This window comes from Sebastes umbrosus, chromosome 1 (genome assembly GCF_015220745.1).
Source record: "Sebastes umbrosus isolate fSebUmb1 chromosome 1, fSebUmb1.pri, whole genome shotgun sequence".
NCBI lineage: Eukaryota > Metazoa > Chordata > Actinopteri > Perciformes > Sebastidae > Sebastes > Sebastes umbrosus.
This window is the reverse complement of record NC_051269.1, coordinates 14,667,885-14,686,284: the sequence shown is the minus strand read 5'-3', so window position 1 is coordinate 14,686,284 and position 18,400 is coordinate 14,667,885. Positions and strand designations below refer to the sequence as shown.

The 18,400-nt window shown below is 39.7% G+C and overlaps 2 protein-coding genes across 3 annotated transcripts; both read right to left on the bottom strand.

Moving 5' to 3' along the window:
- Nucleotides 1-1,117: 1,117 nt before the first annotated feature.
- Nucleotides 1,118-6,682, bottom strand: lmod1b (leiomodin 1b (smooth muscle)). Of its 2 annotated transcripts, XM_037770591.1 has the most exons (4): nucleotides 6,528-6,682; nucleotides 6,074-6,383; nucleotides 2,262-4,010; nucleotides 1,118-2,183 (listed from the first exon to the last, which is right to left on the bottom strand). In XM_037770591.1, exons 2-4 carry the CDS (start codon nucleotides 6,344-6,346, stop codon nucleotides 2,157-2,159), a joined length of 2,049 nt encoding a protein of 682 aa, XP_037626519.1. In that variant the 5' UTR covers nucleotides 6,347-6,383; nucleotides 6,528-6,682; the 3' UTR covers nucleotides 1,118-2,156. The 2 variants fall into 2 exon arrangements, with proteins under 2 accessions (XP_037626519.1, XP_037626512.1); XM_037770584.1 differs by having other exon boundaries at nucleotides 6,074-6,643.
- Nucleotides 6,683-7,844: 1,162 nt separating this feature from the next.
- On the bottom strand, nucleotides 7,845-17,952 carry shisa4 (shisa family member 4). The gene is made up of 5 exons (XM_037770603.1): nucleotides 17,491-17,952; nucleotides 14,269-14,446; nucleotides 12,984-13,120; nucleotides 12,707-12,892; nucleotides 7,845-10,592 (listed from the first exon to the last, which is right to left on the bottom strand). The coding sequence occupies exons 1-5, from the start codon at nucleotides 17,582-17,584 to the stop codon at nucleotides 10,552-10,554; spliced, it is 636 nt and encodes a 211-aa protein (XP_037626531.1). The 5' UTR covers nucleotides 17,585-17,952; the 3' UTR covers nucleotides 7,845-10,551.
- Between the last annotated feature and the right edge of the window lie 448 nt (nucleotides 17,953-18,400).

Genomic DNA, 18,400 nt, shown 5'->3' with positions numbered 1-18,400 from the left:
TTAGCCGGGGCTGAAGCAGCGAGGCTAAGACAGGAAAAGCCAACACTAGGATCAGCATTGATTCATGGAGAGACCTTCGTCTGGTCAGCTAACATTACTGCCGAGCTGATAAAATATAGAGTGATATTGTGCTTTTAGCTGACGTGTGTCGCCTCACTGTTTTGAGCGACGCTCGTTCAGGTATATTTAGAGCGAGCAAGCGCGAGCCCGACGCTGACTTTCGTTGACTTAACGGCCACAGGTGTCGCTGTTAACAAGCATTTCTGAAAGTTACAAATAGTCCCTTTAAAGACTAAACTAAACTACAATATACCTGATGTAAACACCAAACAAACAAATGTGAATATAGAAGAATATCCACTGAGCTTCTTCCTGCATACAAATAATCACCAAGTTGTCCTCAGATCTCCTTTGTTGGCGCTGAACAACCAGTAATCTCAACATTTTCATTCCTTCCCCTCTTTTTCCTCCATCTGAGATCAGTGCCGTCGGTCAGGGGAGCAGCTCCAGCCGAGAGACAGACCGCTGGCCTGCAGCCCATTATTAGGAACGAGAAAGGAATGAATTGCAGAGCAAGCTTTCATTGAGAAATGCCCAAATATAGGCATTTCATGGATGCAGAGGCTGAGGCAGGGAGATGGAGACATTAACTGGCCTGCTGATGCTGGTTGGTGGTGGAGCTGTTCTCAGGATGATGGCTGCCTCACCAGCTGGAGGATAGACGACACGACACAGCTCCCACTGTTTCTTTACAAGTTTAAACATGTAATGTAAAGAAATGTTCTTGATTTCTGGTTGCAGAAGCACCGGCATGTAAATGAGTATAACGATGGAGAGATTCTTCAAATGAACTTCAGTTGTCAGGATTCATATGCAGCATTACAGGAGTCCTTTACATCTATTATATATGCTGCAGGTTAATTGTTGACTATGGATACATATCTATATATAACTCTGTGTATACTATAGATATACAGTATGTGCAGTATATATATATATTAATACCTTGATTTATCATACTGAAAAATATTGCAAAAGTCAGTTTCATTTGACATATACTGTACATACTCTCCTTAATGATATCAGCCAGGCATAACATCACACTTGTGACTTGCTGTTGCAAACGTACCAGAATCTTTTATTGAAGACATACAGGCTCCATAAGAAATGCATGTGTAATCAGATATGACAGAGAATCCTTTATTACACCGTGCACACATGAGTGCCCCTCTCTGATTTTTGTTTATCACATTTAAGTTCCTTTAGAAATGACATTCACTTAAAAGTACAGGAGGGTTGATATAAGCCAGTAATTGTTTTTACATATCCCCCTAAGGGTAAGACATGTGGATGTATTACATTACACGTTATGTAAGGTATTCAAACACCCAGGCTAGAATGATTCTGTACAAAATATAACATCAGATACTGAAGGACAGACATTTGCACTTCCTGATAAAAATGCATGATGTAATTATTTCCGTGCTTAAAACTCTTTCGTCATGCACCAGGATTCCTCTGGGCTGCTTTCCAATCCGATAAACCCTGCCTGAGATGTCTTGAGATTTGGCAATGAGACACACAATCAACCCACCTTGATTTTCTTACCCAGATTTTCTTAAGTCAGGCCGCCATGTTTGTTAATTCCCTGATATTTCCGCCATTTCCCAGTTTGAACAGATAACTTATGTATAAGTATAAGGTGGATTCCCTCTCCACAAATAAATAAAATGGTCAAATTAATGTCCACTACGTAACTGATAAACTTTTTTTGTATATTAAAATTTTATAAAGAGTTATCTGAATGTCTTATTAAGAAGCTCATCGCTCACGCCCGCATTCAGATGCATACACGAGCCAACGTGTTATATGATCGGCTTCATTATTATCTAGTGCAAATAACCAGCAAAGCGGCAAAATGTACGGAGGACAAACAATGACAAAACTCAAGCCCCGCATCACTCATTCTCCACAGAGTCCTTTTGGTCCAGTGTTTGAGGGGAGAACTCATAGTGAGGGCTGGTCATCCGACCCGATGGGCATCTCATGTTGCACTTTCTCCATCCGTCCCACAGCGCAGTTCTTCGACTGCATCCGGGGAGCGTAGAGTTTATCTCCTCTCTCTTCTTTATCACTTCATATTCCAACACGAAACATTACTGCAACCACTTTGGCACCGGCACCTGTGGGAAAAATAAAATGCAAGTACATGAGGATATATCGTGGCGGAGCTAACCTGTCCATAAACCCATCTTACGTACCTTCTTGAGTGCTTTCTTATCGCTTCCTCTGATCGAGTCAAGCAGTTGGTCCCTTGAGTTCGTACTACCGCCTGGGCTTTTCCCGTCCATCTTCCTCTTTGACACCGGGGTCAGAGAGTTCCTCAAGGAGTCTACATTCAGCATAGGAGGCGGAGGAGGCGGAGGTCCACCCCCGGGAGGAGGCGGAGGTGGCGGTGGAGCTAGACCTCCAGATCCTCTTTTAGGAGTCAGCTTTGGTGACGGCATCGGTGACGGTATGGGAGAAGGTTTGGGGGACGCTCTGGGCGAGCCTCTCAGAGATCCTCCGCCGCCAACCTTGGGTACCTCCAGCGTCCCCTTCTTCTCCCCGTTGGCCTGGGCCAGCTTCTGCTCCTGCAGGCGCTTCTGCCTCTGTCGGTCCATGTTGCGACTCAGTATGTTTGTCGTGGTCATCCTGGGTCCGGCCAACTCAAAGTGGTAGCCCAGTTTGAGCAGGGTGGTGTTGTCTTTCAGGATTTTGGTCATCTCCATCTCGGTCTTCCCGCCGCAGATGTGACGCTGGTTTTGGAAGCGCAGCTCGGTCAGCGTGGAGTTGTGCGGCAGCGCCTGGATCAGAGACAGGATGCCCTTGCCGGTGAGATGGTTGGAGTCCACGTTGATGCTGGTGATGGTCTTGTTGGCGCGCAGTGTGCCTGCGATGGCGTAAGCCACGTGGTCGTCGGCGCGGCAGTTCGCAATAGCAAACTTCTTAATGTGGGTGTTCTTGTGCAAAGCCTCCGCAAACTCAATGAGCGTCTTCGTCTTGATGACCTCCGAGTTGTTGACGTTGAGTTCGATGAGCGAGGGGTCGTTGCTGCGAACCTGCTCCATCAGCTCATCAAACATGCTCGAGTCTTCGTCCTCCTCCTCTTCTTCTTTCGCCTTGCTGTTTGGGGAGTTCTTGGCCACACAGTTGCCAATTTCCTCAGGTTTTTTAACTTTTCCTTTACTCTCCTCTTTGTCCTTTTTCTCCTCTACTTTCTTCTCCATGCTACTCTTCTTCTCCTTCTCTTTCACGTGGTCGCTGTGGTTAACCAGCTCTTCTCTATCTGTTCTCTTCTCAGCCTTGTCATGCTTCACCTGCACCTCGCCCCTCTCTGACGGTTGTCGCTCAAGTTTGGCATCGGGCTTGTTTTTATCTTCAGCTTTTTTCTCCTCTGCTTTAGGGTGCTTCTCTTCTGATTTACTCTCCGGGGCCGGACTTTCTTGCGCCTTGCTCTGCTTCTCCAACATTTTAGAGACAAGTCCTTGTGTCCTGAAGCCCTCAGATCTTCTCTCTTTTTCCTTGGGCACGTCCTTCTCCTGTTTCTCTCGCAGCTTCGAGATAAGGTCTTTGGTTTTGCTCTCGTCTTTTCTCCTGCAGTCTTCTTTCCTCTCTTTGCCGTCGTCCTTTTTTTCCTGTAGTTTAGAGATCATGTCCTTTGTTTTGCTGCCTGTGCTCTCTCTGGCTTCTCTCCTGTCTCGTATCCTACTGTCCTCCTGTTTCTCTTTGGTCTCCTCTTTCACATCAACCTCTTTGCTTTCCTGCTTCCTGAATCGACTCGAAAGCCGACTTCGCTCCTCTTTCGAACTTTCAAGGCCTTTGCTGTTTTTGTCGTCCACCTTGACATCTCTGTCACTTGAAACGCTGGCTTGTCCCCGTGGCCCTACTGTCACATCGTCATTCCCTTCCTGGCTCAGGCCCCTCTTCCTCAGATATTCCTGCTTCCGGCTCTCCTTCTTTGGGTCACCCTGCAGGAGAACGAATATGAGAAGTATGAGTAGCGTTATGTCAGACATTTTTTGGGAGTATCTGTACTTTATTTGAGTTTTTATATTTCTGTCAACTTTCACTTTCATTCCACTACATTTCCAAAATATAATGTATACTTTTACTCCGATACATTTCCCCTAAGCATCTTCGTTACTCGTTACTATTGTAAGCAAGCAGGTTTGTCGAATCAATGATGGGCAAGTGCAAACAAAGTGCTCTCAAAGCCATAGTTAACATTTGATTCCCGCTCAAGTCCAGGCAAGCTGCATGTCAGATCATGCTATTTGCTACTTCTGACTACGAGGGAAGGAAAAACTGGATTTAGTTTTTTAAATCCTTTAAGTTGTGAAGACATTTTTCTTCAAGTGTAATGTAGCCTCCATTAAGGTGATGTTATGTTAAGAGGAATAAACTTCATAAATCTCAAAATTCTGACTTGCATGCTTTTTTATTGACAGCATTTACTTGTACTTTCAATACTTAAAGCTGCAGTAGGCAGAATATTTTTGGCAGCATTGGGCAAAAAATCCATAATAACCTTTCAGCATATTGTAATTCAAGTGTTCTGAGAGAAAACTAGACTTCTGCACCTCCTCATGGCTCTGTTTTCAGACTTTAAAAAAATCTAACCCGATGGGAGACTTTGGCCAATCACAGGTCATTTTGAGAAAGCGTCCTATTGGCTGTGCTCCGGCTGGTGGGCGGTGCTTGGTATTTCCTCAACTGATCTCAACATGGCTGCAGGGTCACAAACCTTCTAATTTTACAGCTAAACAGTTACACTACAAGATCTTTCTGAAAACATGCATTACAGTAACAGAATATTGATTCATATTTGATCAGCGCTGCCTAGTTTGACCTCTGATTGGTTGTTTTCCTCCGGTCTGTGAAATCTTACAGATGCCATTAGGAGCACCGGAGGACACAGAGGCACATGATTTCTTTCAGATTACCTGTCTTATGCACTACTGTCAGGATATAGGGACCGTTTTATAAAAATATATTTTTTTAATCATATTTGCTTCATTACTACCCACTGCAGCTTTAAGTACAGTAAATACAAACACTTCAAGACTTCCACCACTGGTTAAATATATGCCAGTACCAAAAACAAACATTTATAGGGTTTAACCAAAAAGCAGTGTCAAAGGATGTAGTGCACTAAACCACCGTCTCTTGTTCTTACACACATACAGTATATAATGCATGGCATGTATTGCATGATGTAATACCTAATAACCCATGAAAATACTGTATTCCTTTACTGTCAAACAGCTCCTCGTCCATCTGCTTGCTGTATACACACACACTCTCCCTGACACAAAATGGCATGCGTGTTTACAGTCAGCGAAAGGACAAGGAGACATTTTTTATAGTGCAGTGGATACATTTGCAGTGCGAGTGTTTGATTTGTGAGTCTCCATCTGTTTTGCCGTGCGAGGCCGTGGCCCTGGCAGATGTATCCTTAAAAGGCAGTGAGCGTAGGAGCAATCAACCAAGGAATTCCATCAGGCCGGGATTAAGGAGCTCCGCAGGGCCTCCGCTCCATCGACTGAAGTGCCTCTCCTTTAAACACACGAAACTGCAGGAAACCCTGACACTCAAAGCAAGGAGGGCTCTTTTATAGGAATAAATGAAATGGTTTGGTGTTTTGTCTGATGCTTGTGAGAAGATGATTAAGAATGTGAAACGCATGTAAGCAAGCCTCAGAGGGGGACAAACAATATTTCTTGGCACAGAAGCCAACTCTGCACTATTTATGAGCTGATGGACTCAGGGGGCATGAGGTCCAGTTGGTGCTTTGCTTCAAGCAAAATGAAAAATAGCACATGAAAGCTCTCATTAGAATACCTCAGGGGACAGTGGATGTTACATAATGCTGTAATTTATCAAGTCACAAGTGCATACATTGTGGTTTGATCATCTAAAGTCACCCAGCTGCTCATTTTTAATAAAAACTGGTCAAATACAAACATCTTAAGAGAATAATGTGTGTTAAATCAAATACAAAACATAAAGATTCAATTAGGCATCCACAAACCTCAAATGACTGCTCCTTCTCACTGAGCTTCCCTTTACGGTCAGTCTCCCGTCTGCCGTCCAGCTTAGCGTCCCGGACGTTGTTGCTCGTAGATGGCTCCCCCTGGTCGACGACCTTCCCATCCTCCGGCTTGATTTCTGGCACTTTCATCATGTCCTTCTCCAGCTCCTCCACCTCCTCGGGGGAGAGGGTGGACAGCAGGTTGTCCAGGTCCGGGTCCTCGCTGACCTGACGACCCGTACGGGTCAGGCCTCTCACCTTTCTCCGGGACATGGTTGCCTAAAAAAATATCTGGGGGAAAAGGCTACGCCTGTGAAGAAGAACAGAGGAATTTCTTTGGAGGTGCTGATGGTGTTAGCACAGTAAATCCCTTTATTTCAATTCTGATGTATTTTTTCTTAGTATTCCCATAGGCCAAATCTGTTGTCCTGCTGTCCAGTCGCGTCCCGCTCACCAAAAAGCCACCAGAGGCATCAATCCTGGTGCAGAGAGGCTGGACTCTCAGTCCTGCAGCGAGGGGTACCAGTGATGAACTGCAAGAGCCTCGCATCATCAATGTGGACCGAGAGGCTGGGACATTCTTCAAAATCCTGTGAAAGTGCATGTCCATATTTAGTTCAGGGTCCACACTCCTTTAAAGGTAATGGGAAGGGCTGGAGTTTACAGAGATGCCAGAGCAGAGTTACACAGACTTCCCATTACACAATTCATGTTTATATTGAGACCAGGTCCTAATTTTTTGTTTTGTAATGAATCTGATTGTAAGCGTTTAGAGTTTCACATTCGATTTTATGCCACAGTGAGAACATCAGTGTTTCTGTTTTTTCTAGTGTCTTGAATCAACACATTCCCAACATTTTGGCAGAAAGAGAACAAGTTACAAATATAGTTTTGTTTTCACAGGAGCTTAATATAACACCAGTGGGCCAGTCATTTAGGGGGAAACAGATGAATTATGTGTTAGGTATCATACTTATGAGGCTGTGCTAAAAGGCTGATGCACAATAAAGGATCATATCTGGCTGTTTATTACATAAATGGCACTAAAATTCTGATGCGTGGTAGATTTTAAAGCCACACCAATCACAAATGTATTAGATTAAAAACAAATTACTACCTGAAAGTATCCAAAAAGTTGTTTAAAATTACAGACTGTGAAGGTGATTCGAGAATAATATTCTGTGAAAGGGACTAAAATAAATAAATAAAAATTCAAAACAAAATGCTAAATAATAATAATAATAATAATAATACAAATATTAAAAACAAAATAAATGAATTAAATAAAAGAAAAATGGGTAAAAATTAGAAAACAAAATATAACGGATATAAATTCAAAGATTAAAAAATATATAAACATATGTAAGTATTGAAATACTAAATGTATATTGGCCTGGTGTGTAGATGAGCTGTGGAATTTCTCAATATATAAAAATGTAAAATGTACATATGTTACAGTTGTAAGGCAAATGATACATTACAATCTTGTATAGCTTGAGCACAAATATGCAAATGACAAATAATAATGTGTTAATTACAATCAGTATATTAAGGAGCACACAGTTCCTTTGGATTCGATGTTAGTTGTGATAATGAAATGAATAAATTCTGCCAACCATGTGAACATATTTAACATTGTTCGGAGGTTAATATGGACATCTAGTGGTCAAAATGATGTCAACACATACTAAATGGTGAACACATACTTACAGCCCTTTCAAATGTTTTATAATTAGATTTTTTGATGACAAGAAGACACAGCAGACGGTTGTATTTTTACATTCCAAAGTTAAAACTTTATGTTAATAGAAATAAAACCCTTTTTCACTCACTTTATATTACAATGTCATACCATCCATATGACGACAGATGAAACGCCGTATATCTAGACAAGCTTATTTTGCCGTCAGTTCCAGTAAACACACTCATGGAGTTGGTTTAGAAGCACAAATTAACAGAAACATCATTGAGCAAATGTTATGTCAAACTACATATGAAAGCATCCTACAAAGAAAAGTCCAGTGTTCTCTTTGTGCTTTACAAAGGCTCAACAAATCTGTACAAATGGACGTCGCCATCGGAGGAAACAATTTACGCTGTAAACTAGCAGTAATAGTTCAAGATACAGCGGTAAGTCTCGAGGAAAAGCTCAGACTTGTCTGATCAATCAGCATGATAACGGTGTTTTTAACGTCCAGATACATTACACCCGAATAAAGATAATCATCACCTATTAATAGTTAGACAGCTAACTGTGCAACACATGCTGGTCATGTTTTACAGTTCATACATTTTACAAAAGGGCACAGGGCTGATCCAAAATTAGATCCAATTACAGAATCATTACAGGTTACAGGCCCTGACCTCACTGGAGCCCAAATCTGTACGTGTACATTTAAAGGAATAGTTTGACATTTTTGGGAAATATCTGCTTTCTTGTTGAACAACACCAGATGAGAAGATTAATACCACTCAAACAGCTAGAATTGGTATTGATCTTCTCTGTGAGGGGTAGAAGTCACAGAAATGAATTGATAAAAATGGAGGTGATGAAAATGCATGTGAATTGAAAAATGGAGTGATACATTATCAAGTGATTTGATTCATTTAAATCTGATTTGACTAAAACAGTCGTGATACGATGAAAACTAAGCCTTGTTTCACCATTTTCACCATCTTACATTCATCATTCACAACACTAAATTTTGATTTATCATTTAAGGAAAGTGGCCTCAAGGGTGGAAGTAACAAAAATAGTTTAAGAAAAGGGAAGTAGTGATGAAAATGCGTTTGAATTGACAATGGAAGTGATGAAAATGTATTGAAAAATAGAGTGATAAATTGCCAATTGATTTGATAAACTTGATTGAAACAGTGCTGCTCTGATAACACCCAACTGACATTTTCTCATTTACAGCAAACAATTTTTGTTACTTCCGCCCCATCAAAAACCCGTATTCTTTAAACATCCATGAGCATTATCACTCCATTTTGCATTTCACATTCATTTTTACGGCTCCATTTTTAAATTCACATGCATTTTCATCACCTCCATTTTTATCAATTATTTGTTGTTACTTCCACCCCTCATACTTCTCAGTAACGCTCAGCAACAAAGCAAATATATTTCCCATAACTGCAAAGTACGACTTTAGAGCGCAAAATCTACTTTTCCAACAGTAGTGATTTTTGGCGTTGTAGCTAGTCCACAAGGTGAGAACCCATTCACAGTAAAAGGTAACCTCAATAATAGTAATAATAAATACCAAATGGAAAGATGCCAAAACGTCATATCTTGTGTTACAATAACAATACATTATGTTTAAAATAACTTGTTACAATATCATAAAATATTCAGCTGAAGAACAGATTTACAAAATATGTATTTAAATAGTTAATCTCTTTTTTTTTCTCCTCCTTCATAGTTAATTATTGTAAGGCGGGACATTTTGTTTGAAACCGAGCAGCATGACCTGCAACTCCCCTGACCTGATATGTTACAAGAATATAAACATTTAACATGACTTTCACTGGAAAAAACATCCTACCTGGCATTATGGTATTAATCTAATTTCTAATTCATTTAAAACCAGAAAAAAAGAAGAGTGAGAGGACAGATAACTTTGACTGGGGTAGCATGCTGAGATGTTACATTAGAACGGTGCAGCTAATATACTACCATGAAGTAAATTAGTCGAGTCAGATACAAAAAAAGAAGAGAGAGACAAAGTTGAAACTAACGGGTGACTAAAAGGCTTCTTACACAGAATTAGGAGTACCATAAAATACTTTAGGCCATCTGAAAGACAGCATCCCACTGCCTTTGTCACCTTTATAATCAAACATGCGGTTTGTTTTTCACTTTAGCCTCTACCACATTACAAAAAAAAACATCAAATACAGAAATAAAGACATTATGTAATCATATTCGGAGAGTGTGGAGAGTGTGTGACCTGGAATGTAGCCTTAGGCAGTTGTCAATTTAATCAAATTTAACAAACATTTTTCCCTCTAATAAATAAAAAGGAAGTGCGTTATAATTTTTTTCTGACTCCTCCTCTGTAAGGTAATGAGCCCTGTCTTTATAGGTGACACCCTGTCATTGAGGTGAGAGTGTTTCAGAGCACAGAGAGGCAGCGCAGAGCCAGATACTTCCTCATTTTGGGGATCATGGTGTGACGGCCTCTGCGAAACCAGCCGGGAGCAACCAGGTGTCAGGTTGCGGAATATAATTTGACTTACGTAAATACTCCAGAAAAGTAGGACAACATTGTAAATGAACAGAAAAAAAACCTTAAAGTGCCTCCTGCTAGTCGAACTGTAGTGTTTATTTGAGTGTTTGAGTGTGAAAGAGAGTGTTGCTGCCTTCTCCTTTTGAAGCAGTCCTTTCTCTCAGTCGCTGTTGTTTTCCCACTGTGTGTATGTGTGTGTTGTGTGTGGTGTGTGTGTGTGCGTGTGTGTGTGTGTAGACAAGCCCATCAATGACCAGGATACTGAGGTGGAGAGTAAGGTGGAGGGGCTGAAAAAAAGGAGATAAAAACATAAAATAAAGTCAGAACTTCATACTATGACGACGATATGTTAAGAATCGTTTACAAAGAGAATCATCAAATTCAGTATGGATTCATACGATGGCGTATTAGGGCCATTGTAAGTAAAAATATAATTATTATGGAGCCGGGGAGGGGAGTAATATTCAGAGAAGAACTCTGACTCTGTATTAAAGTCATACATTTATGTGAAAAACTTTAGATATTCTCTGAGATTGACGTGGCAAATTTACGAGAAAAAACAGAGCGAGGCGAAGGTCCTGAAAGATACATTTACGTTTTCTTAATGTGTTCTTTTATGAACATAAGTATTAATATTATAGAAGTTACAGGAAAGTAGAGACAAATAACTTTTATCTTTGACTTCCCGAAAGCGTGTCTTTTATTTCAGCGCAGTTAACACTAAAAAAAACAACCGTGGAGAGGATGTTATTCCAAACACACTGCGTTACCATAGTTACACACTGACATTTTTAACTGTCACTGTCATTGTGAAAGGAAAACAACACAGAAAAGGCACATAACATAAGTGCTTGTGTTGAACCACAGATTATGGTGAATTATGTCCTTAGAGTTTGCTGGGGAGAGGGACGTCTGGTATACCCTGCTTAGCCTGCTGCCTCCGCTAACCGGCCCCGGATAAACAGATGAGAATGGATGGATGTCCTGAGAGTCCGCTATAAAATATAATGTAGGACTATATGTGATATTATTACACGGCTGTGTTGAATACTCAATTCTGATTGGTCAATCACGGCGTTCTACGGTCTGTAATTTCTTTATAGCAGACCATTGCTATGTATAGCAGACCGTTGCTATGGGCGCAGTTCTGATGTCGGACTCTGTCAAGTTATTGATTTCTTAAGTAAGTAGCAGTGTAATAAGCGGGTTAATGTACAGCTAGCGGGTCATTGTTGTGAAAGAATCCCCTTCAGGGCGATGAGAGACCCCTCCGCGGAATGACCGGCTCGCTGTACATTATCCCTTATATAATAATATATTTTGCGGCTCACGTTACCGCAGTGTTTAACGGTGGAATGAGTGTTGATAAAGTTGATCCAGCCTTGCAAAGGGAAGCGATGTGGTTCTTAACAAAAACAACCCACTATTTTTATTTACCACGGTTTTGTATTCCACTATTTTCAGAGATTTTTTTCTCGTAAATTTACAACTTTATAATCTTGCATATTTCTGAGTTTTTTCTCGCCAATTTAGGATTTTATAATCTCAGGGAATGTCCAAGTTTTTTTCTCATAAATTTATGACTTTAGTCTCTGAGTTTTTTTCTGTAAATATCACCCCCCTCCCCGCTCCATAATTTTTTTTTTTTTATCTACAATGCCCCTAATACGCTGTCGTAGGATTCATCCTCAAATTCATTTCACAAATAGTTGTTGAGATATGGACTAAAGTGGTGACTAACATTGCCATCCCTACTGTCTTTAGAAGAATCATTAGAATTAAAAGGGTTAATGCCCTTTGCAGCATGAAATGTGGAAATTCCACAAAATTTCACGGCAAAATGCCTTTTAAATCACGAGATATCTTGCATCAAAGTTGACCTTTTCAGCTGCTGGTGGTGCTAGAGGGCTGAGTCCAACATCGAGAGCCTTCACCTCTGAATGTTATAAGTAAATTTCATGGCAAATTGCCTATTAGTTTTTTATATTTCTTGTGAAAATGGACCTGATGTTAGGTGCTATGGGGAAGATCATAGGGTCACCCAAACGCCCTGTGGAAAATTGAATATCCTCAATAGATTTTATGGCAACCTGTCCAGTGGTTGTTAAAATATCTTGTTCAAAGGCCTTAAACAAACAACATCTCCATCCACCATTCTCTGCTGCTGCAGGGCAATAAACACAAGAAGCACTATTTGTCTTTCTCCCTGTGTATCTTGGCTCCAGCAAGGGGTTTTGTCATATTCAGTGGGTGGATATTACACGAATAGAGACACTTCACTTTCCCAAAAGTAGGTAACACAGTTTGTGTTACATATAGTATACTGGCACATTGTTTGTTTGCATTGATTTATGTGCAAAAAAATAGTTTTTTTTTTGCTAGTATCTAAAGCTACTCTTACCCTGACTGTATGCAGGATCCATCAGGTGTGGCGGATAATGTCCAGGCTGCATCATCGGGTAATGTGGAGGCATGCCAGGGTACACGGGCGCCATTGGATAATGTGCATACTCAGAGGGTCCCAGTGGTTTTCCGTAAGCGTCGTACATTGGCTCCACTGGATAGCTGGCCATGGGGATCTGCTGGGCTGTGGGCCAAAAAGCACAGACTGCTGTGAAGCAAACTATAACCCTCATGGTTGTCTGCACAAGAATGGCCATTAAGAGCAGAGGTCTCACCATCGTAAGGTGTCCTGCCCCTCTGCTGCCTTCTCTGGTAGAGGTAGCAGCAGGAGCACATGAAGCAGCAGACCATGGTCGCGATGATCGCCACAAACAGGAGGATGGAGGAAGCGATGCCGGCTAAAGTGGTGGGGCTGAGAAGAGAGAGACAGAGGAGGACTCAAGTTACAAAGCATGTCTTTCCTTACTTTGATCATCTAGCCTCCTGCCTCAATCTCGCTAATTACAGAACGTCTCGCTTTAGAGAGGGTTTAAAGCAGAGATGGCTCTGAAGCGTTTGATTCAGACACGGTATTTACCACGGACTGACCCTGAAACAGCCGAGTTAATGGCATACTGTACACCCTATATCTCTCTCTGTCTCTCAGACAGACTCCCAGATTCCATCATCTCACAGTCTCAGTGAAGCAACAAAGCCCTCCATTTCAGCTCAGCCTCCGCCGCCCACTGATCTGATCTCCCGCTGGGCTTAATAAGCTGCAGGTTGTCTGCTCGCTACTGGATAGTGATGGATGGTTTCCAGCGCCGTGGAGGGAAAGTGCCATGTTGCATTCTCTCTCAGGTACAAGCTTGCTTATACCAGCATTATTATTGACTAATGAGAACATAATTTACGCTGTGGGGACCAAAGCAGGGTCATTAAAGAGTAACTAACCCCCAGAGCTTTAGCTGAAAAGCCTTTATGCTGGAAATTCAAAAAAATGCCTCGAGAACGTGAAAAATATTGCCGCGTCTAACGTCGTTGTGTTTTATGGATACAATAATATAAAATCTTTTGGTGTCGAAATCAGTGATCTCTTAGCTCAGTAAATGTGTAAACCTTTTATTAGAGTGAAAGTATTTTATTAAGATATTAAAGCATTTACGCTCAATTTAAATTCTATTTGAGAAAGTTTGTTCTTAACCTCGGGAACAGCATACGCAACATTTTGCTTCCACAGTCGGTAGAGAGCCTCACATAATTACATACTGTAGGCACATAAATACATTATACACCACAACATATCTGTGAAAGTATAATGTATATAAAGTATAATGTGTACTTTGTATGGATGGATTTATGTTCATAGATATTTGAGGATGCTTCTGATCTGTGCAGACTGTGGCCACAAATGTCCTCTAGCAGGATGTTAAAGTATCTGTCTGGATATGTGATCCTGCAGCGACAGCCTTGAATTTGTGAACACATACACTGACTCTTGGTGTCCAGTAAATGAATAAATAAGTCATTAAATTAAAACCCTGCTGCTGCTACTGCTGCTGTTGCTGTTGCTGCCCCCACCTGAACTGGTAGAGCATGCAGCGTTTCTGCTCCCTCTCTGTGATCATCTTGAAGGCGTCCAGGCAACAGTAGCGCCGGTGGCAGTTCCCACAGCAGAACGTGATGAGAGGGCAGTCGAAGCCGTTGTGCCAGGTGCCATTTTTATCCACGTACCACAGACAGTCCTCGTTCGCACCAACTGCAAATTAAAATACATATAATACAAAAGTGTGAGAGGCGGGATGACACTACGGGGAGGATGATCAAAAAAGAAACAAAGAAGCAGCAGGCCATCCTTACGATACCTCAGTTATACCGACTTGCTGTAGTTTCTGTTTTATCACACATTTTCAAAGTGAGAAAATTCTTGATTGTTCACTTACAGATACTGCTTTGTTCTGCCTTCAGGAGAAAATAAATATTTATTTTGAACATGTACTGGCTCTTTACAGCTTCCTTATTCCAGGCCAAACACAGTCACAATGCATTATTTATTTACTGTGGCAGAGGTTGAAAACTGATAGTAAGATACCTAGGATTTAAAGGGGTTGCATGTCTGAGATTAAAAATTAAAAAAGGAGTCAATTTATTAATTCTAGGACTTCAGGATCATTTTCATTATCAATTATCTGAATAATTTTGTTCTATGAACCAATGAATCGCCTAGTCTATAAAAGCATCAGAAATGGTAAATAAATGCCCTTCATAATCTCCTACAGCCCAAAATGTTTTTTGCTGTCCGTCCAGTCCAAAATATTAAATATATTATGATGTGAGACAAAGCAAAGCAGCAAAATTCTCACATTTAAGAACCTGAACCCATCTATGTTTGGTATTTTTGCTTGAAAAATGACCTAAATGATCAAATCCATTATCAAAAAAAGTTTCAGATTTATTTGCCACTGTAGAGGACAATTTAATCAACACTTGTACACATGATCAACTTTTGTTCAAAAGCTAGAAATGAAACCAAACTCAGATCTGTGATGTTGTAGTTCTGCAGTCTCTTGGGAGACTGAAGTTCACATACTGACTGAGAAACATTCGGCCTACTGTCTTTCATAAGAATAAATACATAGTGAGTCCTAAATTGAGTTGGAAGGAGCTGGTGTGATTATGTTTTCCCATAACATAGAATTTAAAGGCACACTAAATTACAGTCTGGTCACAACAGCCACATGTGAGCAGAGCAGGCTGCTAAAAGTCACACCGACTTGTACATTTTACAGGAGTGTTCTTACGTCTGGGAGAACACTGATACATAATGTATCTTACAATCTGACTGAATACTGTAAATTACACCATATTTAACCTCAGAGAGCTGCTCTTCCTTGTTGGATTTCTCTAAGTGTACTAAAATGATCCATTAGAAGATGTCTGCAGTGAATTGTTGAGCAAAGATCTGTGTAGACTTGGCTCCTGAAAGACTAATTTTGGATGATGACCTTTGAGAGTTAGCATTGAAGATACTTATTCTGCCATTTGATATAAGCCTTAATATCACAAAATCTATCATTGCGTAGTATTAGTATTGTCTGGTTGTTTACATTACTGTCTTAAACTACTGCTTGACTCTTAACTTGTTGAATAACAGTTAAATAAAAACAAAATAACAAGAACTATTTGTGTGATATTATTGTAATATTGTGTTATACATATTGCCTAGCTGTAATTTTTATGAGAAAAAACTTGGTGCTTAAATATAAATTAAAAAAAAGCAGTACTAAAATATATGCCTCATCTTAATAATATAAATTGGACAGACCCTCTGCAGATATACACCAATTAGTTTGCTGACACCCTCTTTTTTTTAATTGTATTTATTTATTTTTTGTTAATACATATATATTTAATATTGTTATTTATTTAGTTATTACTTTTTTTCTGTTGTTAAGAGTGTTGGTAAGACACACTCCTCTGTAAATTGTAAATTTGTACTATCTCTCATGTGGAGAGTTGTGTTTTGCAAGATAAAAGCATAATAAAAACAGTGTTCAAAAATAAATAATATAGATAATTCTCTCTTTTTTTGCATTAAGCTCTGCTTGTTTAACTGTTATTGCCAGCTTGTCAGACACATAATATAAATGACTTTTAAACTGAAATAACCTATATAAAAGTGCTATAGAAATACACTTTGATGGATTGATATAAGGCTTGAATTATATATTGCAAGTTGTTAAAAGCATAATAGAAAAGTGTTAAAAAAATTAATAATATAAATAATATTAATCATTCTCTTTTTTTTTGTATTAATCTCCAATTGTTTACTTATTGCCAGCCTGTCACACACATAATATAAATGACTTTGAATTGAAATAACCTATATAAAATACACTTTGATAGATTGATATAAGGCTTGAATTATATTGCAAGTTGTTAAAAGCATAATAAAAACAGTGTTAAAAAAATAAATAATATAAATAATATTATTCATTCTCTTTTTTTTTTTTGCATTAATCTCCAATTGTTTAACTGTTTTCTTATTGCCAGCCTGTCAGACACATAATACTAATGAATTGAAATAACCTATAAAAGTGCTATACAAATTACACTTTGATAGATTGATATAAGGCCTGAATTGTATATAAACTGAGTTTAAGATATTTTTGTAATTCTTTAATTTAAAAAAAACAAAAAACAAAAAACAAAAAACAAGGTATTAACAATATTAGCTAGATAGCTAATTTTACCTATTTTTTTGCAATTTAAATAAATAAATAAATTGATATAAGGCTTGAATTATATATAAACTGAGTTTAACATATTTTTGTTATTATTTAATTTAAAAAAAATCAAAAACAAAGTGTTAACAATAATTATCTAGTAGCTAACTTCACATATGTTTTGCAATTTAAATAATGATCTTGTCAACACACAAACAAACAAACAAACAAACAAACAGAGAGGCAGTGAGACATGTTGACATGTTGACATGTTGACATGTTGACATGTTGACACACAGAGGACAAACAGGCTGCTAGCATCATCATGGCAACAGTAACATGGTGACAGTTAACATGGTAACCGGGTTAGAACCGTTAACAGTGATCAAGGCCTGCACATCAACATGGAGGTTACCCGTTACCCGTTAGTCCCGTTAACCGGACAGAGAGCAGCCTGGCATCACGGTGACCGCCGGGATGCTGCGGGCCGGTGCCTGTACCGGCTGATAGATAACGGATTAACCCGGTAGCTAGCCGCTGGAGGCCTGTATCTGTATGTAGATCAGTGTAATCTTACCGGGAGACGAGCAGAGGACGACGGTCATCAGAGACAGAGACAGAGACACCGTGATGAGGGACATGTGGCCCGCTGGAAGCAGCAGCATCCTCATCTCCTCCTCAGTTATAAACCAAGATACACGATGTGTTAAAAGAGAGCAGTGACTGAGGGAGGATAACCGGATTAACGGAGGTTCACAGACATTGTTATCTGTCCCGGTAACAGTAGAGGAGACGAGCCGTTATTCATCCGTCAGTGACACATCTCTGTGACGCTGCTCACAGGGATGAGGAGGAGGAGGCCTTCACGGACCGCAGGAAACCTCGGAGACAAACAAGCTGTCTGTCAAGAAAAGCCATTAGCTTTTGGAGATCATAGGCAGTGGTGGAAGAAGAAGTAGGCCTACTCAGACTCTGGTAGAGGAACAATGGTCTAAAAATACTCACAGGGGGTCGTTAAGGGGAGATAAATGTGCAATAACATGCTGATCACTCCGTGCAATAATTATATGATGCTGTGCAATAATTATGTAATTATCTGACGGATACTTTGTGCAATAATCTGTCAAAACTGTCATCTCATCAATATACATATTGTATTTTTATATTTTATTATCTTTTATATTTATATTGCACTATCTCTTTTTTTATTGTATTATCTTTTTTAGCACCTATGGGATTGTCACAATCTAATTTTGTTGTACTACACGATGACAATAAAGGGCTTGAATCTTGAATCTTGAATAAAAGGTCAACAGTAGGTGTCACATAGAAGTGGTGTGCGTCATCTGAAAGCTGGCAACCTGAAGATTAATTTGAAATGCTGCTCAGCACTGTGTGTCAAGTTGTTCTAGTAATTAATCAGAAATATCAACATGAATTAATGAATTAAAATAAATTGTAAAAGTGTATGAGTTTAGAACATTATG

Bases quoted from the DNA above. Each gene is read 5' to 3' on its own strand.
- lmod1b (XM_037770591.1), bottom strand. From the start codon at position 6,346: ATGTCCCGGAGAAAGGTGAGAGGCCTGACCCGTACGGGTCGTCAGGTC. The intron at 4,011-6,073 runs GTTTGTGGATGC...GTTCTCCTGCAG, and splicing joins AGAAGGAGCAGTCATTTGAG to GGTGACCCAAAGAAGGAGAG. The intron at 2,184-2,261 runs GTACGTAAGATG...TTTTTCCCACAG, and splicing joins ATAAGAAAGCACTCAAGAAG to GTGCCGGTGCCAAAGTGGTT.
- shisa4 (XM_037770603.1), bottom strand. From the start codon at position 17,584: ATGAGGATGCTGCTGCTTCCAGCGGGCCACATGTCCCTCATCACGGTG. The intron at 14,447-17,490 runs GTAAGATTACAC...TTTAATTTGCAG, and splicing joins CGTCCTCTGCTCGTCTCCCG to TTGGTGCGAACGAGGACTGT. The intron at 12,893-12,983 runs GTGAGACCTCTG...TTTGGCCCACAG, and splicing joins GGGCAGGACACCTTACGATG to CCCAGCAGATCCCCATGGCC.